The sequence below is a fragment of the Lutzomyia longipalpis genome, chromosome 1 (genome assembly GCF_024334085.1).
Source record: "Lutzomyia longipalpis isolate SR_M1_2022 chromosome 1, ASM2433408v1".
In the NCBI taxonomy this organism is placed as follows: Eukaryota; Metazoa; Arthropoda; class Insecta; order Diptera; family Psychodidae; genus Lutzomyia; species Lutzomyia longipalpis.
Window position 1 is genome coordinate 17,019,827 of NC_074707.1, and position 23,433 is coordinate 17,043,259.

The 23,433-nt window shown below is 38.5% G+C and overlaps 3 protein-coding genes across 5 annotated transcripts; 1 reads left to right on the plus strand and 2 right to left on the minus strand.

Annotated features, from left to right (window-relative positions):
• The first annotated feature begins 1,364 nt into the window (after window positions 1-1,364).
• On the plus strand, window positions 1,365-5,491 carry LOC129793848 (uncharacterized). 2 transcript variants are annotated; one of them, XM_055834308.1, is made up of 3 exons: window positions 1,365-1,517; window positions 4,474-5,240; window positions 5,339-5,491. In XM_055834308.1, exons 1-3 carry the CDS (start codon window positions 1,399-1,401, stop codon window positions 5,347-5,349), a joined length of 897 nt encoding a protein of 298 aa, XP_055690283.1. In that variant the 5' UTR covers window positions 1,365-1,398; the 3' UTR covers window positions 5,350-5,491. The 2 variants fall into 2 exon arrangements, with proteins under 2 accessions (XP_055690283.1, XP_055690273.1); XM_055834298.1 differs by lacking the exon at window positions 5,339-5,491 and having other exon boundaries at window positions 1,371-1,517; window positions 4,474-5,254.
• Window positions 5,210-15,623, minus strand: LOC129793798 (uncharacterized). The gene is made up of 6 exons (XM_055834159.1): window positions 14,976-15,623; window positions 13,998-14,535; window positions 8,824-9,259; window positions 7,823-8,060; window positions 7,536-7,621; window positions 5,210-6,183 (listed from the first exon to the last, which is right to left on the minus strand). The coding sequence occupies exons 3-6, from the start codon at window positions 9,098-9,100 to the stop codon at window positions 5,615-5,617; spliced, it is 1,170 nt and encodes a 389-aa protein (XP_055690134.1). The 5' UTR covers window positions 9,101-9,259; window positions 13,998-14,535; window positions 14,976-15,623; the 3' UTR covers window positions 5,210-5,614.
• A 2,306-nt stretch (window positions 15,624-17,929) lies between these two features.
• On the minus strand, window positions 17,930-23,349 carry LOC129793975 (ubiquilin-1). 2 transcript variants are annotated; one of them, XM_055834536.1, is made up of 4 exons: window positions 23,177-23,349; window positions 21,823-22,770; window positions 19,088-19,544; window positions 17,930-19,000 (listed from the first exon to the last, which is right to left on the minus strand). In XM_055834536.1, the coding sequence occupies exons 1-4, from the start codon at window positions 23,264-23,266 to the stop codon at window positions 18,924-18,926; spliced, it is 1,572 nt and encodes a 523-aa protein (XP_055690511.1). In that variant the 5' UTR covers window positions 23,267-23,349; the 3' UTR covers window positions 17,930-18,923. The 2 variants fall into 2 exon arrangements, with proteins under 2 accessions (XP_055690511.1, XP_055690502.1); XM_055834527.1 differs by having other exon boundaries at window positions 17,930-19,544; window positions 23,177-23,314.
• Between the last annotated feature and the right edge of the window lie 84 nt (window positions 23,350-23,433).

Below are 23,433 nucleotides of genomic sequence, written 5' to 3' on the forward strand. Positions count from 1 at the left end.
CTGTTCACACTCAAGGCTATCCAGTTAAGGAATATGAAGGATCTGTTCATTCTCATCCTTCTTCAACGCATGGTCTTCCAATTAAGGAACATGGATCACAACCATCAAAGGTGATTGCAAGTGTTCCTGCTCATCATCAGCCTGAATATAAACCGGTCCCTGCTAAATTACCTGAGTATGAAGCGGAAAAACCTATTGGAAAACCTGTTCACACTCAAGGCTATCCAGTTAAGGAATATGAAGGATCTGTTCATTCTCATCCTTCTTCAACTCACGGTCTTCCAATTAAGGAACATGGATCGCATCCATCAAGTGTTCCTACTCATCATCAGCCTGAATATAAACCGGTCCCTGCTAAATTACCTGAGTATGAAGCGGAAAAACCTATTGGAAAACCTGTTCACACTCAAGGCTATCCAATTAAGGAATATGAAGGATCTGTTCATTCCCATCCTTCTTCAACTCATGGTCTTCCAATTAAGGAACACGGTCCAAAGGTTATTGCGAGTGTTCCTGCTCACCATCAACCTGAGTACAAACCGTCTCCTGCTAAATTACCAGAATATGAAATAGAGAAACCAATAGGAACGCCTTCTCACACTCATGGTTATCATGTAAAGGAACATGGAAGTTCGTTTCCGACACATGGTACTTCGGACCATTCAGTCCATCACATTGATCATCATTATCCTGGTCATGATAGTAAATCCCATTTGGAAGACAAATCTGTGTCCTACGTGAAACCTGTAAATATTCCAATTTTGCCACATTCTCATGATCAATTCACGGAATATGCACATGTACCGGTTAAGGATGAACTCGACTACCGTATCTACAAGAAATATCCCGGCCACATTCCTGAAGAATCCGAGTACGATAAGAACAAAAGGATTCGTGAGACAGTTCATGACTACATAACGAAAACTTGGAATGTGATGGAAAATCAGGAATCCGATGAAGTTGGTATGGATCATCAAGGTTAGTTGCTAATACATTTAAAATATAAAAAGATATGCCTTAAAAATTGATTGATTGTTTCAGGAAGATCCTACTACTGAGAAGTTTTTCCGGGACGATGATTGCATATTCATTCACATAATTAACAAGAAATATTAAAGCTGGAGTTGTTGTTTGAATTTATTATTTAACATTTTTATGTAAACTTGAAGCTTATATTTTGCAAAATATAAAATAATGCTCGCAATATATAAAGAGTTGAATCAAGCAGGGCTTTTATTTGGTAAATAGAACCTAAATTCCACTTTAAACGTCCTCATCAGCATATTACATTTCTTATGTACTATATATTGTCAATTTCCCACAAATTTCGACTCATTTTCTTTATGTTTTCTGTGCTGTACATCTCCATCTTAAGAGTGAAGTGGAATTAGTTTGAAGATGTTTAAAGTTAGTTTCAGGATTTTAATCCTTCTGTGTGTAGCTGTTGTGGGATTCACGCCTGTGGAATCGTATCAATCAGTTGAAAAGAAAGTGAATAATCTTCAAAAAAGTGCAGAGTAAGTGAGAAGAATGGTTGAAGAAAAAGATTGTTAGTGCAGTTGGAGTGAGAAATGTAGAACAATGCTATGTGCCCCGGTAGAGAAACCCTTCTACCGTATTATATGTTGAGCTATGGCACTATGTGTGTCTAGGGTTGGACTGCTCTGGGTGAAAGAGTGAGATGAGTCGTTAGCTCTATGCCGCTCATCAGGCACTCATAGGTATCAGTAGCCCACTGTTGCTCGTCCGATTCAGTTCGGGACCCGTTAGCTCAGAATTAAGGGTAGTTATTAGCCCATGTAGGATTATCGTCCTACATATCAGAAGTGGGATAGGGTCCGCGTGTGCCACTGCGTGTGGAAAACCGTGAAAATCACGGCGCGAGTGAAAAATAAGGTGGAAATTGCGGAGAGGACAACGCAGAAGAGCAGCGAGAGCAACATGGCCGCCACCGTGTGGAGAAAAATGCGGCGTAGAAGCAGCGAAAATGCGGCTAGATGGGACTGCGAGATCATCGAGAAGCGCCCCAGCAACTGTGTGGTGGAGCACCCGGCGATGGAAGTAGCGCAAGTACCCCTAAGTGCCCCCAAGGAAAGACAAATAAAACGATAAAATTGAAAAAGAATCTGTTTCTTGGAATTATGAAGTCATGATGAAATTCTGAGAAATTTTTGGCAATTCCAGAAATTTCTATGTGTTGACCCCTTTTGTGTATGCTCTGTGTGAATGGTGGCCACCCGCACAAAATAATTATCTTGTCTTGTCTTGCAATAACATGTCGTAACAGGAATTCCTTTTCAGGCAATACATGATAAATTTTGAATATAATTTATGCGAAGTTCCATAGAAAAAAGAATGCGAATGTCTAGAAATGTTTCATACGTAAGTGAAATTAGCCGAGTTTAATGAAACATGAAATCGATGAGATTTATGAAACACGAAATGTTTTTGCTGGAATTTGACCACATCGTGACATTTCGGTCGTGCCGATTGAATGTTCGGGTATTGTGTCATATTTTTGTTATTATTTGCGTCGTTTGAGTTTTCAAGGTATTTTGTGAAGAAATTCAAGGAAATTTCCAATTAAATATCGCAAAGAAATAGCAGCAGAGTAAGTAGGAAGATAGAAAAGAGGGACAGGAAGGATTTTCAAAGATAAAAAGTGAAAGATGCTATGTGTAATTAAATTCTTTTAACTGCAGGAAACACAAAGTCGAGAAGGCAAAACTCTACGGTTGCCATGCCCATGGGAACAAAGAAGCTAAGCGCAATAATCCAGCGATTTGATTCAGATTGACCGACTGCATTGACACAGAAGATTGGCTTGTAGAAGTTGAAAAGTGCGCGTTTGATGTATCACGGGGAAGAATGAATCTATGTGATTCAGGAGACCCGCTGCAAAATGGTTTCATGGAGCCAAAGCGAGGTTGGATAAGTGGGCAAAATTACGCAATGAATTGTTGCAATTCTTTCCTACCGTTGTGTATTTGAGGACATCATTGTTGACACAAACTTTTGAATCTCTCCCGCAACTTCGCCGTGTGCTAATTGATGTGGAACAAAACATTGAAAACGTAGACGATTCCAAGCAGGACAGGCGCTATTCCAAGCACAACTCTGAGCAGAATTCAGGGCGCTACCATCCGTACCGCCATGGCAAGAAGAATGACAATGTGAAGCACACAAGGAAGCCAAAATGGAGAATGGGTAGAAAGGCACCAAAGAGCGGCGAAGCTCTGAGAACTTTGCTACAGATGCAAAAGCCCGGACCGTGAAAATTATGAGAAGATGATTAAATTAAATTTCTTGGAGATACGAAACAAAGTAGATAAAATCAATAAGACAATCTTAGGCCTACTGAGTGTAAATCAATAAAAGAAATTAAAGAAATGTATTATTATTTATCCAAGATTTAATTAGTTGTTTGAAATAACTTAACATTTACAGGAGAAGTGAAATTCAGATCTCAAGGTAAGCCTACTAAGTAAAATGGAGAATAATTTCTTTGTCATTTTAGATTATTGTCATACAACGAGGATGCAACAAAGAAATGTTAAGGATTTAAAATATCGAAAATTATATGTCCCGCTCAGACACAAGCTAGAAGTAATGAAGGAAGAGAATCTCAAGCGTACGACAAGAATTGAGGACTGTATAGATATTAAGAAAGGCTATATGCCAAAGTCAAGCAATGGCTGTGTGCCGCTTGAAAGCTGAGTGCGCTAAACTAATGACTGGATAGATGTTAAGGAAGACAATCTCAAGCGCACGACAGGAATTGGGGACTGGATAGATATTGAGGAAGGCTATGTGCCAAAGTTAAGCAATGGCTATGTGCCGCTTAAAAGCTGAGTGCGCTAAATCAAGGATTTCAAATGTCAAGTATGTGCTCCGCTCTGACACAGGCTAGATGCAATGAAGGAAAACAACCCGAAGCGTATAATAGGAATTAAGAATTGGATAGAAGGAAGATAAATCAGTGACCAAGACGAGAGCCGAAGCAAGAAGACTTCGTCTTCACTAGCTGAGCCCCAGGCTTAGTTGCTTCACAGAGTTTATAGTACTAAGTATACTCCATCATGGAAAAAAAACAATAGATTAAAGAAACAAGATGACAACGATGAAATATAGCGGAAAGAATCAGAACACTGGATTGACCATTCACTTCATCAATGAGGACATTGATCATATCAGGAAGGCCGAGATGTAGAACAATGCTATGTGCCCCGGTAGAGAAACCCTTCTACCGTATTATATGTTGAGCTATGGCACTATGTGTGTCTAGGGTTGGACTGCTCTGGGTGAAAGAGTGAGATGAGTCGTTAGCTCTATGCCGCTCATCAGGCACTCATAGGTATCAGTAGCCCACTGTTGCTCGTCCGATTCAGTTCGGGACCCGTTAGCTCAGAATTAAGGGTAGTTATTAGCCCATGTAGGATTATCGTCCTACAGAAATTATTTTTTTGATTTTAGAAAATATTACCTGAAGTACGAGTCATTGGATCCTCTCAATAATATGTACATGGATAATAGGGATTACATCAGGAAGAAGAGAAGGGGTAGTAGTCACAAAATCTACAATATGAACGATGATGATACACAGAAGTTGCGTGAGATCAATAATTCAGAAGAATTCATGTCTGATACATACGGAAGTGGAGATTCACCTGGCTGCGGATTTTCCAGGGAAGGTGTTATGAAGGGTCAACAGGATATGTGCGTATGCTCATGCTGCGTTGGTTCAGAGAAGGCCAAATTGCTGCGTGAAGTGATTCTTCTTCTTACAGATGTGATGAAGTACAAAAATGCCAACAGTGCACCAACTACCTTCTTCCACTCCTTTGATAAATTATCAAAAGATCTCATTGCACCTGTTGAGGACTTTAGCAGGGAATTCGCCTATGATGATCTGCACCTGCCTGATGAAGATGAACCACTGATGCGCAAGGATCTTCCACATGCAACAGCAATGACAAAGCGTATTCCAGATCCTGTCAATGATGCCGAATATGAAGAACAATTTTCCGTGACTTTTCGCAGAGATCCCAACAAAGGACCAAATTCCAAAATTCATTTTGCCCCCGCGGCTTCACACAAGCAAGAAGTTGAGAGTAATCCCTTCAAAGGAATGAAGAATGGACCAACAATTCTAGAGCATAAATCAGATAACTCACATTCAACAGTCGTAAAAGAAAAAAATGCAAAATTCTTCAGTTTGAAACCGTTTTTCTATCGAAAAGGTGATTACAATTGATTACACTAAATTTGTATAATAAATTACCTAAAAGTATAGTGAGAAAAATGTTCAGTGATTTCATTTTCTTCTCTGTCTCCGTAGGAGCTGTTTAAGGGCACAACTCTTGTTTTTATACTTAAAAAAAATGTTTCAACTTTATAAAAATTAAAAAAAAAGTCTATACAAAAACACATTTATACACACATTTTTGTACACAATTAAAGGCGCGAAAATAAACGAGTCCTTGGGATCTTTTTAATGTTTTTTTTTTGTTAATCCTTTAAATTCCTTAAAATGCTACTGCACTCGTGGATGGAATTGTGGATGGAATTGTGGATGGAGGGGATTCAATGCTCTGGGAATTGCACGGAATTTTCTTTAGACCAAAGTGGAAAGTTCATGAGGTGAATTGGCAGATGTGACGGTACTCAGGTCGAGATTCACGGTGGGCATACCAGGACTCACGGAGCCACTGGCGTCTCGACCACCAAGCAGGGCTGCTGTGGCATTCACCTTTGGTGTTGGTGGTGTAGCCGTTGCTGCACGTAGCCCATACGATGGCAGGAAGGAGTGATTGAAGCTGGAGAGGTGCGATTGATTGAGCGTCACAGGCGTGAGTGGCGTGATCTGACTCAGCTGGGATGTATGCGTGAGTGGGGTATGATTGCTGTGGTTGAGATGAATGTGATTCGCATTGGATACAGGTGTCTGATGGCTGCCGTTGTGACTGAGGAACTGCATCGGCGGCGTGATTGCACTTATTGGTGGCGAGAGTGTGAGATTTAGATTCAAGGGTGCCTGTCGCACACAAATTGTCTTTTCCTTTTGCCACACAAAAACATTGTGCACCATAGCACCGCCGCAGAACACGATGCCCACACCTATTAAGATGCTCGTCACGATAGCAGGTGTTGAGTGGAATTGTGTGAATGTGTACAAGATGATCCCTGCGCGGAATAAAAGGAGAAAAAAATAAACCAAAATCACAACTCTGTTTTCTTGATCACTTTCTCTCTTTTTTTTTTCAGATAGTATTCTGTTTTACTCGGGATTTTTATTTATTTATTTACATTGGCCCATAAAGCCCATAAAATACCACGAAATTGAGGATCTTCTTTTTTTTCTTGATGTGGTTGTTGTATTATAAATTCTTTACAGTATGAATCATCCTAAAAAAAAAAACCTCGAAAGATTACGTAATAAAATTAAAGGAATTATTGATCACATGTGGCCTAATGTTTGGTCATAAAAGCGTGCAATATGTATCTTTCTTCATCAATTTCCTCCCTCAACTATCACTAATCTAAATCATCGTTCAATATTTTGTGAATAATTTAAATAATGTGCGATATATTCGCAAATCTAAAACCTCTCTCAAGGTAAGACCTTGACGAAGTAAACTTTCGCATTTGCATTGCGCGTTTTTTTCCCTCAACGAACAATTTCAAAAGTAAAGAATAAAAGAAAAAGAAGCGAGCATGGGAATAGATGTATGCTCATAATATATAGGTATACCTACTTATGTGGAATTATAATTCACAGAATCATTTTAATAAGTGATTACAGAAGATTGCCCTTGATTGAAGATGAATTTACTTGCGAGGATAATTGATTTTTCCTGCGACTCTCCCAAGCATTACATTATACGCATAGTTAGTCAATGGAGATCTCCTCGAGGGTGCGATCAGCAGCCTCCGATCACTGACCTGCCTCAATCACTTTCCCTTGCGTATTGGCATAGAGAAGAAGATCCAATGTCTTGGGATGGAGACACAGAGAGTGGCAAGGCCAATGGGTTTTGTTGCTGTGCATTAAAACGAGTTCCGTGTGTGCATAATAATTTTATTTACAAAAAAAAGCAAGAAGAGATGCACTGGGCGGAAATTGTAAATGAGATTATTGCACTTATGGGTGAAATGTTGGGACTCCTCTCAGTAAAAAGAAGAAGAAGCGCTTTTGTATTCTGCCGTGGGAGAATATTTTTGTCTACGTTTCACTTGAAAAGATGAAAAAATTCCCGAAAGGGACTCTATGTGAGATACTTTTCTCTACCTGTCTCCATGCCGTAAGAATTTATTGTAGTACAACAAAAAAATAAAATATATTCTTATCAGCAGGGTGTTTTAAGTTAATAAACATTGAGATTGATTTATGGGCCGTGTGATAATGCCATAGGGATTTTCCGTGGCGCTTTTATGTTGAAGGAACTCCCTCATCCACGATATTGAAATAAGAAGGCAACAAACAATGCAATTTACTTAGGAATTTGATGACAAATTTCTTCGTTTTTTTTTCTTACCTGTTAGAAAAATAGGGATCGATATAAAAAATCCTCCAACAGCACAAACTCTGCTGACGCTGGATTTTTGAAGGTATTTGTTGCCACTGAAAAAGAGAATGGGATTAGCGTTGAATTCACAAAGTAGGAACATTCTTTTTTCCATTGGTTCGTATTTCACAATCGAAGCCAGAGACTTTTTTTTTACAACCTATGGCTTCGATTGATCCACTTCCGGGGTATTTTTTTCCCGAATACATGTTCCTGTGCTTAAGAATGGAATTGATTTTTAAATCCCCAAAACTCACCGTCCTGAAATTGTGGCTGGAGCTCGTACCAATTTCACAGCAAAGAGAAATTGGATGGCACATACGAGGAGGCAGCAGAGATTGAGGGACAATGAGAGGGCACAGAGAGCCAATGTTACATCATAGACAATGGCATAATCCTCTGGTGCTGTTGGTCCTGGCGGTGGTAGTGGATCTCGTCCTCCCGGTGAGATTTTCAAGAGGAAAATCAACGAGAGTAGGGCAAGTAGCAAAGAAACTGCAACAAAAAAAGAAATTATTTTTTTATGTAAATTTATTCTTCACTTCATTGATTTTATTTCTACTGAGAAATTGATTATTTAGCGAAATTGCAAAACTCAAGTGTTTGCTGCTCTCTGGATGTAAGAAAAAACAATGATTTATGGCTTTTCTCGAGAAAGAAATTAGATCGCCTTCAGTTGCGATCATTCTTTTTGCTGCATGTTACATGTGGCTAAGCAAAACGAAACTCGTGTCGTTGTTAATTTTTATTAATTTTATTGTATAATGAGTTTAAATAAAAAGTTCTAATTCATTATAATACTTGATTGCTGACTTATAAATTCGCATAAAAAAACTCCATTTGTTGAATCATAAAACACTGAGAAGAAGTAAAATAATTTTAACCCCTTCACGACCATAGTGTACAGGAAATTAATGTGAATGAGAGGCTGTTGAGTTGATCTTTCTTGCAAATTAAATAATTCTTTAAAATCTTAAATGATTTCTTTATACAAAAAATTAAAAGTGATCCGAAAGTGATGACCCCACACATTCTCCAGGAAAGGGTTAATCACAATCTCATTTAATATTCCATCTAGTTTCGAGCGCATAATTAAAATATATCTATATCTAATTCAGTGAGTGAAACACATTTATGTAAATACAAGATTCTCAATTTGGTGGGAATCATCGTAAAAAAGTCTGCCAAAGCCCATTTATTTTTTTTCCATCTTGAGCATGATGGATCCGTGAAGAATTTAATGAGTATAGAGACTCACCCAGACACAGCAATCCCAGACTCGTGAGAGCTTCCCGTGCTCCAATGCGATCGCGATTGTTCGTGAGGAGATTATTCGTTGAGGAGACCGACGTGAGGGGGGTGGTGTTGATCATAGAGGACATCCGGGGTGGTCCTCCATTTGCGAGGATCTTAGGTGGCCCGGGTCCCGTTGTTGAGAGTGCGCTCACATTTAGTGGCTGCGGTGGGCGACTGCTGGTGACGTTTCCGCGCGCAGCTCGGGATTGTCCTGCGCCTGGCGGCATGTGCTTCAGCATTTCTCCCGGAGGCGGTTACCCGCCAATGCAACTACCATCTTCCAATGGGAATTGGATGAGAAAGAAAACCAAGTCCGTCCACGGGACTCTCCCACTGCAAACTGCTCTGTGCACCACCAGCAAGAGAAATCTTTGTATTTCACCAGCAGGAGCGATAATCTAAAAATAAAATTAATTTTATTTATTAGTTTTTGCCACGTGTTTTTTTTGGAATTTCTTCTCTTTTTCCAAATTCTTTTTATTAGAATTAATCACAGAGAGAGAGAGAGGTCATGGAGGTTGAAAATATTTTATTCCACCTCATCTATTAATCACTCAGGGGAATTCTTTTCTTTTCTTATACCACAGAGACAGAGAAAGAGCTTGGCTGACTACAACACAACGAGTCTTGCAATATGGTCTACCATGGTGATTCAACTTCCCAAACTAGGGAAACGACACAGAGGAAGCGCACATGAGACACCAATGGGGTTCCTGTAGGTGTTACCTGGTTGCAGTGAGAGCGAGAAGGAGTCAACAAGGTGGCATAGGCAGTTGGCCAAAAAAGAGGGAAATAAAGGGAATATTGCAAGTTGCACCTGCTTCAAATGGAAAAGGAACTCATGCAGAAGGGAATGAGAAGGGTGCACCGTGTATAAAACAAAATGCGATCACAGGTAACAATTTAATACTATTCACCTGTCCACGGTGTCCCCATCAAAATTGCTGTGAGATTGCGCTGAAAATTAGTAAGGATGCAGAGAAAGTTTTTCTGCAAAATTGCAACATGTGTGGAGCCATTGCATTGACCCAAAAAAAATTCCATCAGCAAATACTTGAGGGTTTCACATAACTCTGCCATTTTTTTTTGTGTCATCTTCACATTGAATTATCTTTCTTCTCATTATGTGGTTAGCAAATAATGCAAAAAATCCCCCATGCATGAAAGACACTAAATTGTGACGACAATTGCATCAACATGAGCAATTATACTCGTGTTTCATTTCAAATAGTGCATGAATGCGAAAAAAATCCACACTATGTACCTTCGATGGGCATTCTCGGGAGATTTCCTTAATTGATACTCGCAAATACCACAAGAACTGACCACATTGCATACCATACTCCGCATAGCATATCCCATAACATTGCCGGAATCTGCAAAGGTTTGTAAGGAAACTTGTCTGAGTACGAGGAAAAGTTTGCAATGAAGAGCAATGTTACGATTTTTTTGTAAAAAAAAACTTCTTTTTCAATAATTGATAAGAAAAAATTTAGAAGCATTCTTTATTAACCCACATATGGTTCTCTTTGTTGAATAAAGAAGAAAGAAAAAAATGTCAATTGAAAGAGAAATGGACAGAAAAGAGGCGTTTAAATGTTCTACGATGCGGAAACCATCACCCAGACGTGGTCTGTTGATTTCTCAGACTCACTATATACAATTATTATGTGGTGTGAGGGAGAAAAAAGTGAAACGAAATACGGAATAAAACGACCAAATGCGTGGAAGGAAGTCCAAAAGACAAAAAAAAACCCATTTTGGGATCTAAACAAACATAATGCGAACTATATGCGGAATTTGTAACGAATGCGTAACGGAAAAAAAAGAGTTATACCTCCAGAGACCTTCATGAATGAGTTAAAATGATAAAACCGTGACAATTTTTCTTGTTACGTACTCGCGCGCACCTACACATCCCTCACACCTTGAGAATATTCTCAAGAGTTCTTTCTCCTCGCACCACGAGAAGACAAACATCTCAATATCCGGTATGTTATAGATTAATTGCAAGAGATTGCGTTCATGCATTCTTAACACATTTTTTTGTACAGTGTGTGTACCTCCCACAATAGTGGTGGAGGGAGGGGGAGGGAAGACTGAAGAATTGCATGTTTGCAACACTTCCGCTCAAAAGTTCCATTTAATTCCCAAGGGACGCTCTCTCTCTGGAATGTCTCGAGTCCATCACACCGCATTATGTATATAAAAATGATTCTTCTGTGAATTAAATGCCTCACGTTGGGAAGAGTATCAGGTGGGGGGAAGATACAACAATTAGAATCTTTTCACAAAGTGCAGAAAATCCCGTTTAATTCTTACGAGAGTACGTTTGTCATTATTTTCCCAAAGGGGGGCTATTCATTTTAAATATTAATGTACTATTTGATGGGGTGAATAGCATTTAAAATGAAATAAAGGAACTATACAAGAAAATTCAGAAGTCAGATAAGAGTTTATAAAGAATTTTAACTGATATTTTGTTAAATTTGTGATTCCAGGGTTCTTTATCAAGCCGTTAGAGCTATTAAGTAGAACACAGCAATTTTTGTTTTCCAAAGCTTTCGGTTCTATTCACAACCTCAGAGGTTTTATAAGTTTTTAAGACTCTTAGAGCTACTACAACATCCATATAGAAGCTAATTTGACTCACTTAGCTTCAGATTCTCTTATCAAAAATAAAGTTCGAAAGACAAATCATTCAAAGGATAAGTTCTTAAGTTCAAAATCATTTTATCAAATTGAATATCGTTACGTTACATGTTGAGTAGGGTTTAGGGGTTTGTATGACCTACGTATACTACAGCCTTATGGGCCTATTGTGTATCCCCCCTTAGATCATTTAAAAAAGCATCAAAAAAGAATATTTAAAATAAAATTTCATAAAATCCATCATCGATGGCCTTATTAATTCGAAAGATTTATAGCTTAAGTTTTTCCTCTCTGTTTTTTCTATCGATTCTCTTAAGAATTATTGAATCAATCGTATTCACCCCGTATGAATAAATAGGGTAATCGGGTTAATTTACAGTTTCAACTAAAAATAAAGAAGCCAAAGACGGAGAAAATGGATAAATATTCTGTGAAATGTTCGCTCATCGATTATAAAATTTTCATCATCTAATTTGGGATAGTTCGTCTATTTAAATCTTCATACTGAGGTAAACTAATTTGTTAATTTTCTAGACAAAAATTGATGATTCCACGAAAGGAATTAAGGTGATTATCGGCAATAGAGTTATGGGTAATTTAGAGAGATGGATGAATATTCTCCATGGATGTGTGGAGAAAAACTCAAAATGAGCACAGAAGAGTTAGAAGCTGAAAGATTTTATGAATTGATTGGACTCTTTGGAGATTAAATAACAAACCCTTTTTCCCATTTGGCGTCTCGACACGGAAGGCAGCGGAAATTGAAACACCACGGCGCACAAATCTCTCGGCATGAGAATTATTTTGTTGTCCCATGTGTGTGTGTTGTGTGCAGAAAAAAATAATGATCGTTTTCTTCTGCAACATTTTATGCAGCATTTCTTGCATCACGCTGTTTTCTAGATATGTTATGTACCTGTACATATATAGATAATCTTCTATACTTGTGAAAATGCACGAAAATTATTTAAATCTCCTCTTTTTGTACGATTTTGCCAGCAAAATGCCAAGCAAATGGTTTCCTTTTCTTTTCGTGATTGAGGTCTAAATTGGTTTGTGATACTTTTCGGGATGCACTGCACACACACATGAGAAATTTGAGTAATCACGGCAAGAATCCCCGTGGAAGATTGCACGGAGAAAAATACCTTTGCGCGCTAAAAACAAAACTCTCTGACTGAGTGGGGGGGGGGGCGAGGATGGAGAGACGAGGGAAATCATTAAGAGTGGTGTTTGGTATCTTTGACCGGCAGCGAACGTCTCTCTGCAACCGGTTCGTGTTCTAGGTTCTCTCTGTGCGCCTTCCATCTCAACATCAACATCATATTGTTGATCTTCAAGTCATCAGAATTTCTCACAAGAATCCACCACTAATACAATTTTTTTCTTTCTCTCATATGAATGGGAGGAAAAAGTTGAACGCAGCCACAGAGGAATGCGTGTGTTTGATAAGAAATTTTGAGGCGTTTTTTCTTCTCTTTGGTTGCCAGTCTTCCAAATTCAGTGTGATCGCTAAAGATCACCGAACTTCTAAAATGTGCAAGATGTTGGTGATTTGTTACTTCCGGAACAAATTAATTGCGACGAAAAAGTACGCACGAAAAAAAAAGAGGGATCCATCGGAGATCTTTAAAGAGATTCCATGAAGATTTTTGTGGCTTCTTTTTCATCATTGGAAATTTCACGTGTTTGCGGTGTAGCGAAGAATTCTCACAAAAATGGTTTGACCTTTTTGCATTTACGCCAAAGGGGTTGAAAACTTTCTAAAACGAAGACCCCCAGGTTGTACCAGGCGCCTCCATTTTAGTTATATCAATTATTTAGCTATTTTTTGTGTTGAGTTTTGCGGCCAGATGTTTCTCTTCGAGTCAGGGGGAGGTGCGAGAACTGCCATATAATTTATATAAATGACCAGATGTATTTATATGGCAAATTATAAATTATATGGCAGTTTTCGTCTTAAGAATGACCATCACAAATAACCAGGCGTCTCCATCTCAATTTTAGAATTTTATAAACCAATTTCAGAGCGTTTGGGGCACAATAGGGTCTGTGAATTTAACTAAGGAGTGTCTATTGCTGTCGATCATACGAGCATAAGACAATTTTTTTATTTTAATCATTTTCGCGTTTAAAGAATACAGTGAAATGTAACCAGGCGCTTCCATTTTGATCTCAAGTTAATTTTAAATGAACAAACAATTTTTTCACAAACTAATTTTCGTTAAAATAAAGACACTTGATCACTTTATTATTTTTATTTGAATTTCATCTTGAATTTTGAATAAAAGTGAAGGTAAAACAATTACAGAGAAGATCGAGAGATCGCAAGATCAGAACAATATTATCCCACAAGATCGCCACAGTCACGAACCCCGTGCGTCTTTGCAGCAGCAAAAACACGCAAATGGTGCAATTTTCGACGATTGATCACAAAACGAATTTTTTCGAGGAGAGAGCAAAGAAAAAGAAATGATCACTTACCACATTCCAGGTGATGATCACTCGATCTCCATTTAATAGAGCATTGTGCAATTTTTTTTTACAAAACGTGTTTTTTCTTTTATTTTTTGGGGATTATTCACATAAAAATTCTTCACGATCTGGTTGAAGAAGGTGTTCAATTGTTGGCTGTTTTTTTTCTTTTCTTGAGACACACAAAACTCACTCGCACACTGATATTATGTTTTGTTGGATGAGAAGCAAAGCGGCTGTGTTAAGGAATTCACTTGATCACTTTTTTTTTACTTCTTATGCTTCTCTTTTTTTTTATGTATCTCTTCCCTCTTGTTGCTCTCTCTCTGGACGTCCTCCAGAGAGAAGAAGGAGAAGATGGAGTGATGGGAGAAAAATGAACTAAAAATCAGGTACACTTTTGGTTATTTTCTCAAAGTGCGTCGAATGATCTCTTATTCCTTTTGCTTTCTGAGCTGACTGATGGTGTGGCTGCTTTAAGGATCTGTCTCACTGGCTTTTGTGGATTATTTCTTTCTCTGTCTCCTTTTCCGTTTGCTTTGCAGTGCTGAAATGGTACAGAAAAGGATTGCATTTGAGATCACAAAATTTTCATATACAAAATTCATGAAGATGGAAGGTGATGCAGGCAGAAAGGCGCAATTGAAAAGAGCAAGAGATGTCGAGACAGATTTTAAGAAAGAAACACCCACACTGAAAAATTATATATAGGTATAGATATGTATGAACATATTTATTTTGTGATTGAAGAGCACTATTGGATTTATATGATTCTCTCAATTCATCCTACGGTGTGTGGTTGAGTCGCCAATGAGATGAAGAATGGCGTTTCTGGTGGTGGTTGAGGTGCGCGGAGGGAATACGCCACGTCCAGAGGAAAACAGGTCTTTCCTCTGGTGAGTGAATCAATTAGTTCACGAGGAGGCTGCCTCGCAAGAATTCTTGCTTTTCTGTGAATTTTTCTCTCTGGCATTTTTACTCACTTACTTTTGGTATTTTCTGCAGGATTCTTTTCGCGTGTGGCCAGGCTAATGATCACACGGCGAGGAGCTGTTGCTACAGGATCACTGGTAAATTAGCAAAAATATCTCCTGGTTGTGTTTAATTTTTTTTCCACTTCCCCTTTTTCTACCTCTCTGGAACCACCAACCTCAGGGACGCGCGAGTGACTTTTCCTCGTCTCACAAATCCACGCCACAATCTTCAACGGAGACCGGTTATAAACTACCGCGACTCGGTGTCTTGAAAGCAACGCTCACCCATTTGTACTTTTGGTATCTCCTTCTACCACACACCACATCCACCATGCTTGTCTTCTTCATGCCTTTGGCCGCGAGCCGAGCTCCCTGTTGAATGCTCAACCAAGAAATCTCATGGAAGCTACTATGAAATTCCATTGCTTTCGTTCAATGTTCCGTCCAAGCGTTTTGTGTATTTTGCGCGCAACTTCCAACGAATTCTTGTGGCTTTGGCATGTGTATTCGGGGGATTATGTGTATGGGACGAGGAAGGCTCTCGGCTTACGCAGAGGGTCGCGTACCAACGGTTTTTTAAATTCCCACCTTGCACTGGAAATCCCTCTCCTAATCTCATGCCTAACTCACACAATACGTTCTCTTTCCCAGCACAGGGTTAAACGCAGAAGTTGAAAGGTGCGTACATATCGTGATTGGTATGGGATCGTTGAGAAGATTTTTCTTACATGATAAAACTGATAATTTTTCTCATTAGACAAATTAATTATCTCAGTTTAAAACGAATTGTTAGTTATTTTACATTGAATTTAATTATTTGAACCTTGGAAAAGTATTTAAATTGGAAAGGTCTTGACCCTCTTTTCGTTTGAACATCTCCCTAATTTTTTAATCCCTTTTATCGTTGGATCTTAAAATGGGGTGAATAGGATTACTCGGGGTCCTATATATGAAGCACGTTAACTATTTGAAGATTTTGTTACTGCTATGCGTTGATTTTTGGATAATTCAGGAAGCTTGAGGACTTCTTTTAACAATTTTTGAGTCAATTTAATTAATTTTTTTTTTCAAAGATTTGGGAAACTTGTTCGCAGAGATTTCCTTAATAGATCTATTTCTAATTAGCTGTGTTTCTTTCAGACACAGCTTTTGTGTACCGAGCAAAATCGAAAGTCGTCAGATCGGGCTCAAACTTGGGATGAGCACGAATTAGGGTCCCCACATTCCAAAAAACGTATGCGCCAAAAAATTTTTTTTTCCGGCCGGCCGGCCGTCCGGCCGGCCGGCCGGAGTATAACCCTAAATTGCGAGAGAACGGTGATAGATAGAGACTTGCGGTAAACGGCAAAGTTTAAATATCGACTGGAAGACATCCGATTATGACGTCAAATTTTACCCCCCTCCCCTCCGTCCGCCATTTTGGATAACCTCAAAATTTAGTTTTCGCTATATCTCAGCCCCTGTAATAGCTAAAAATCTGAAATTTTTATATGTTGTAGGGGATATCAATACCTTTCCAACGATACCACATTTTCGAAAATCGGTCAAGCTGTTTAGTCAATATGGCCACCACAATTTTTCATCGAAAATCGACCATAACTCGAAAACGGCTTGACCGATTTTGATCAACTCGGGCTCAAATGAAAGCTCTCAACAAACCCTACAACTCTCTAGAACATCCGAAGTTTCAAAAGTGACCGCTAGGGGGCCAAAAATCAAAAACAAAATTTTCGATGAGTTTTCGATGAATATCTCGAAAACGGCGACATAAATTTTCTTCATTTTTTGATATGTTATAGCTGACCATATTATCTAGCTCCATGCCAAAAATGAAGAAAATCTATGGATCCGTTCTCGAGATATAGCCCTCCAAAGTTGGTATGTCATATCTCGAGTTCTACAAGTCCGATCTTGATCAACTCAAGCGCAAATGAAAGGTTTCGTGAAACCCTACAAATATCTAGAACATTGCAACTTCGAGAAATGACCGCAAGAGGCGCTAAACTCGAAAACAAAGTTTTCGAAAATTTCGAACTCGAATTTTTCGAAAATGGCGACATAAATTTTTCTCATTTTTCGATATGTTATAGCTGACTTCGAGACCTTTAAAACAAAAAAAAATTTATGAAAATCTATGGATCCGTTCTCGAGATATAGCCTTCTAAAGATTTCTTAGGGTATGACTTTTCTACTTTTCCCGACTTTGCGCGTTTTTAAACTAATTTGCGTTCTATTTTGCTCTCACAAAATTGGTACACTGAAAGAAACACAGCTCTCGTAAGCTTGGTCAGCTTACCAGTACATTTTTTTTTAAATGGACAATGCCTTAAATTTAATTGGAAATTTTGATGCATTTAAAAATAAAAAAGGATCCTTGTTCAATCGGAGAACATCTTTTTTTTTTTTTTAATGATTTTATTTGAGGAAACAACCGAGACACTTGTAAGCTTCTAGAGTAGAGAAAAATGTTCAGAATTTGTCAAATAGTTTTCCTCGTCTTTTTATTTTTTGGCAAAAGTTAGCAAAGATCTTTAAAAAAAATCAACTAATGACGTCACCTTGGAGGTTTTTTGTCCCTTTAAATGCACGAAACATTCACGCTGATGTTTCATCTGTGACATTTTTTACTTTATCTTTTCAAACAGTATTTTTTTAGTCAGGGCTTTTGATCTCAAATGTGAATCTTCTCAGTGATCTTGTATCTACTTCTCTTCGGGATAGTCCCCAGCTCTCTTCCTCTTTATAATCATCCAGAAATTGAATTTTAAGTCTTTCTTTTACTTTTTTACAGAATTTATCTTACACTAGAAATTTTCTTTTACTTTGGTGATTAATTCTGTAATCAAAATGAATTTTTTTACCCACCAAATGTCCTTTGAAGTTTATCCTGTGTAAACCCAGCCTTCACACCTGTACAGAAACAATCAAAATCAATAGAGAAACACAGTTTAAATAAACACAACAATGTTTTGCAATATCTCATGTGGATTATATTCTCTCATTCTTTGTATTCTCTTGGAATGATAACATATTTTGTGTAATTCTCATTCAAAGATTTTCTTTTTTTCCCGTTACACCAATATATTTTTTTTCTTATGTTCTCTCTCTTGTATACCAAGATTTGTTTTTTTTTATTAAATTTATTTTCTCATCTAACATTTACTTGATATTTTTTAGCATCTGTCGTGCAATATTTTTTCCATTTATGTATTTCCACTATTTTTCTAAAAAAAAAAAACTAAACATCATAATATGAAATTTTATTACTTTTGCTGATTTTTTTATGATTTATCGTTAAAAATATATAATCACCACATGTCGCACGATAATAAAAAATAAAAGAAAGTTGAAAAATCGATAAAATTTAGATGCTTGTTGAGGGTGCAAAATTGCAATAAAACTCAACCCTCGGGATAAAACGCAAAAAGCTTGACAAACATTTTGATTGATATTATGATTTTTTTCTTTCTTTCCTTTCTCATTTTTTATTTATTTAATAAACTGACATAGCTACAGGAAAACTATAATAGTATTTCACGCAAAAAAAAAGTAATGAGATGGTGCACTAAAACATATTTTTTTTTCTTTTATTTTATGAAATTTGATTGTTATATCGATTATTACTTCCTGCGAAAAAGGATTAAACGCTTGCTGTTTTTTTATATTTATATATATTTTTTTATACACAAAATACCCAAATATCAGAGGAAAAATTTTTTAACACTCGCTGATGGAAAAATATGATCAATGGGACAAAGTTTTATGCTCATTGAATTTTTCTTTCTTCTTTTACAAACTTGCCGATTATTTAAATTTTGGTTATTTTTCTCTCTCGAAACTCTTATTTTTTCCTTCTCTTTTACACCTCATATTCTATTATTTTCTTTTTTTTTTCTTCCCAAAATTTATTCTTTTCATTTCTTGCAATGTCACTGTGACTCGTTTAACCCACTGTGGCGCGTTAGCTTAGTGACAATTGCCCCAGAGCAAGGAGTCGTTCAACCGCCGCATTGATGTCACCAAATGTTGCAATGAGTGCTGAAGAAAAAAAAAGCAAATAAAGTTTTTTTTTTATTAGATCATGTTGGGTTAGATCTTGAAGTTTTTTGTGAGTGTTAAACAAACCTTGAAGATTGGCCTCCCTATTGACGAAACCCATTGCCGTTAGTTGCTCCAACTGCGTGGAATATCTCTCCTCTGGCGGTTGATTGGGATTCGCACCGGACGCCATGCCGTTCAGCATTCGTGCCATGAACTCACTGAAGAGTTGCGGGTTGTGAGCTGCAGTCGGACTAGGCGGTATGACCCCAGTTGTGGGTGTTGAATTCGGTGCTGCCGTTGTGTCAGGTATACCACCCGGTGGAGCTGGTGGGATTCCCAAGGAGCCAACAAGTCCCGGTGCAGCAGCTCGGAGTTGCTCCATCCCCTGCTGAATTTGCAGAATTGCATTCAATGCCTGCGGATTCGTCATCATCGACTGCACCTCCGGATCTTGGAGGCGCTGCAAAAAGTTGGGCATCATCTGTCGCATTTGCTCCTGCAGTTGAGGATTGTTGGCCAAGAGGGGACTCTGGTTGATCATCTGTTTCAGTGAGGGGGGAAATTATTATTAATGTTTTTTACATTGAAAATGATGAAAGTGCTGAAATTTATGAATGTTTGTGATTAGGCACAAATGAAACATTAGTGTGAATGTTTCATTTATTTAAAGAAGAAACAAAAACCTCAAAAGTGACGTCACTATTTGTTGTTTTAAGCCAATTTTTCACGTTGCTTTTCTTAACTGATTTTAGCAGAAAATTTCTTTATTTTCTGGCCTATGGAAGATTTTTAAGGAATTTCAAGAACAGAAAAGACCTTAAAATTATTTTCGCGTATTTATTTTACTACGACGTTTCGAGGGCTCAGATTTCCCTCTTCCTCAGGTCAAAAAATAGTTGAAAAATATCGCCAAACACTTCATTAACGTATTAGTTTTCCTTTTTTTTTTTTAAACTTTTTTAACAAACAGAATTGAGTTTTAAATGATTTAAAAAGAAAAAACATAGTTACGACTTTAAGCTTAAGTCTGCGGACAGCATAAATTTAACTGCTGTAACACAGATTTGCTCATCTATATAATAAAGAAAGGATTTCGTTCCTGTACAGCTATGCATTTCTACACCGTTGGTCCGATCGCGATGAAATTTGGTACAGAGACTACTGATACCAGGCGGTTTTTACCAACGACATTCATTTTCCCCCCAGAGCCCCCCTTCATATAGCCCTCATATAAAATTCATGCTTTTTTGGCTACTTTTTGAATTTGGCGCCATAAATGTTGTGTGAAATTCACTTTTTCCCTTTGCAATATCTGTTGGAGGTTCTGCATGGCCCATCTTCTCTTCTATCTATATAATAAAGAAAGGATTTCGTTCCTGTACAGCTATGCATTTCTACACCGTTGGTCCGATCGTGATGAAATTTGGTACAGAGACTACTGATACCAGGCGGTTTTTACCAACGACATTCATTTTCCCCCCAGAGCCCCCCTTCATATAGCCCTCATATAAAATTCATGCTTTTTTGACTACTTTTTGAATTTGGCGCCATAAATGTTGTGTGAAATTCACTTTTTCCCTTTGCAATATCTGTTGGAGGTTTTGCATGGCCCATCTATCTATATAATAAAGAAAGGATTTCGTTCCTGTACAGCTATGCATTTCTACACCGTTGGTCCGATCGCGATGAAATTTGGTACAGAGACTACTGATACCAGGCGGTTTTTACCAACGGCATTCATTTTCCCCCCAAAGCCCCCCTTCACATAGCCCTCATATAAAATTCATGCTTTTTTGACTACTTTTTGAATTTGGCGCCTTAAATGTTTTGTGAAATTCACTTTTTCTCTTTGAAATATCTGTTGGAGATTTTGCATGGCCCATCTTCTATATAATAAAGAAAGGATTTCGTTCCTGTACAGCTATGCATTTCTACACCGTTGGTTCGATCGCGATGAAATTTGGTACAGAGACTACTGATACCAGGCGATTTTTACTAACGAATAATTTTTCTATTGGACCTTTTTCATCTCAATTATTTTCTCCATCTAAAATTTGCGCGAAGCGCAACAAATCCCCGCGAAGCGGGGCGAGGTAAATTGGAGCGAAGCGACAATTTACCTCGTTTTACTATAATTAATTTAAAAAAAAAGTAAATTTGTTTTTTATTTTCATTTAAGTCAATAGATACCTACTGTTGAATGAATAATTTCAAAATATTTTTCTTAAGCATTGACTTATTCGACTTATTCAGACAATTTTGAGAAAGGGTTCGGAAGATCTCAAAAAATTCTTAGACAAATCTCTGTTAATTATTCCTTCTTTTGTATAAAAGCTCAGCTTAGGCCTCAATTTTAATGTTCAAAACCAAAATTTATCGCATTGCAAGCTTCGTTAAATAAAAACAAATTTAACTTAAGGATATTCTCAATTAAAACTTCCGCTGAGATAGTAAATTGGAATAAATAAATTCAATTGTTTTGCCAATGAATCAGATTGTCTGACGCAATTGTTTAAACATTTTGCACAAACAATTTCCTTTCTTCTGCTCAAATGCATGAAAATTCAAACATTTCCCTTTTCGTCAAATTGAAAATTGAATTGCCGAGCTTACTTGGACAGGAAAATTAGGAGGAAATGATTTTGAGCAAGTTTAAAAAATTGTTCAAAATGTTGCCAATTAATGACCCCCTGTTGTGTCTGGGTGAACAATAAAAAAAGAAGGGTTCAAGGAGGGTTTGCAAATCGATTTCGCCTTGGAGAAATTGGCATGAGTAGTGGGTTGAGGAGGGCATTAAAAATGAGGGAGAAAAAACTCACATTGGCCGCCAAGTTGGGATCTGCAGACATAGCACGGAGCATGTCACGTGTGTATGGCGCATTCATCATGTTTGTCATCAATTCGGGATTCTCACTCATCTGCTGCAGAAGGCTCTGCATTGCTGGGGTATTGAGAACACCCGGACTGGGGTTATTCGTTGACGTATTGCCCGGACCACCGCCGGCTGAGCCACTTCCGCCACCACCCCATGGATTGGGCAGTGGCTCACGATTCTCCGTGCCCTGCTGTGGATTCGTGCCGGATGAATTATTATCCATGAGCCCGGCAAAGGGGTTCCGGGTGAATTGCTCTGTGGTGGCATTCAGCATGGGCTCCTGAATGTCCCGGTAGATTCGCTGGAGAGCACTGTAGCCACCGGGAACGCTCTCGAGATTGGACATGGCACGATCGTGGGTCCGCATTAACTCCTGCAGCATCGATGGGTTGCGTGCGAGCTCCATTGTTTGACGCAGCAATTCGGGATTGTTGAGCATGTGCGAAATCTCCGGATTGCGCTGCATGAGATCCTGCATTTGCGGATTGGACGTGATGAGCTGACGCATGGTGTCGGGATTATTCATCAGCTGCTGCACAAGTGGATTGTCCAAGATGTTTCGCATCAGCTCCGGATTATTCATGATCTCATTCTGCATGCGTGCCTGGAGATCCATGAAGGTACCCTGACCCACACCGAGAGCTTCCATCCCGCTGAAACCACCCAGTTGATTCATGCCAAATGGGGTGGCATTGACGTCAGCCGGTGGGCGACGTGGTGCCTGCTGGTCACCGTCCGTACGCGGAGGTGCCTTGATCACCAGATGCACCGTGAGGCCGTCCTTGATGTTATGCCCCTTCAGTGTGTCGCCGTCCTTCATGATTTTCCCAGCAAAAATCAAGCATAGCAGCTCCGGTTCCGACTCAAACTTCTCCGCCACGAGGCTCTTGAACTGCAAAAGCAATGAAAGAAAGCAATTTCTCCATTAGTTTTAACTGCCCTCCTCCTCATCACACACAAAGCGCTTGGCGTGATAACAGCAAAAATAACATGAAATTCCTATTTTCTCCAAGCAAACATCGTGAGATGATGAAATGATAATTCCGGAAACATCGGAGGAATTCCCCCCTCAATTTCCCGCACAATGCCACTCTGGTTGCACCCTCAGTGGCCGTGAGTCACTGCTCCAGTGCGTGCTGGAGCAAGTGGAGTACATTCTGGAAGGTGAATGTGGCCAAATCGAGGCAAAAGACGTCACATTCAAAATCTGTTTGTAATCAAATTGCCCGGGGAAAGGGACCAAATTTCCCCGGGAAAAACCCCTTCCGCTGCTTTGAATTGTTTTCCCACGCACTCACCTCCTTTATATCCGCATTTTCATCGCACTCAATGGTCTTTTTCTCCTTCGGAGTCTTCACAATTACATTAATTTTCTTACTCTCCGCCATTAGGAAAATTTTTGACACTTCTTCTCTTCTTCTTCTTCTTTTTATGTTTTTGCAGGGCCGGACGTCATAATTTTTGACACAAGACTGCGAAGGGCGAAAAAGCGAAATTCTTTTCAGTTAAAATTTTCAAATTCTTCAACAGTCCAAATGTACACTTGGGAATTACG

Coding starts and splice junctions, on each gene's coding strand:
- LOC129793848 (XM_055834298.1), top strand. CDS start 1,399: ATGTTTAAAGTTAGTTTCAGGATTTTAATCCTTCTGTGTGTAGCTGTT. Junction 1,518..4,473: donor AATCTTCAAAAAAGTGCAGA/GTAAGTGAGAAG, acceptor TTTTGATTTTAG/AAAATATTACCTGAAGTACG.
- LOC129793798 (XM_055834159.1), bottom strand. CDS start 9,100: ATGCTGAAGCACATGCCGCCAGGCGCAGGACAATCCCGAGCTGCGCGC. Junction 8,061..8,823: donor TCTGGGATTGCTGTGTCTGG/GTGAGTCTCTAT, acceptor TTTTTGTTGCAG/TTTCTTTGCTACTTGCCCTA. Junction 7,622..7,822: donor CCAGCCACAATTTCAGGACG/GTGAGTTTTGGG, acceptor TCTCTTTTTCAG/TGGCAACAAATACCTTCAAA.
- LOC129793975 (XM_055834527.1), bottom strand. CDS start 23,266: ATGGCGGAGAGTAAGAAAATTAATGTAATTGTGAAGACTCCGAAGGAG. Junction 22,771..23,176: donor AAAATGCGGATATAAAGGAG/GTGAGTGCGTGG, acceptor TTGCTTTTGCAG/TTCAAGAGCCTCGTGGCGGA. Junction 19,545..21,822: donor ATCCCAACTTGGCGGCCAAT/GTGAGTTTTTTC, acceptor TCACTGAAACAG/ATGATCAACCAGAGTCCCCT.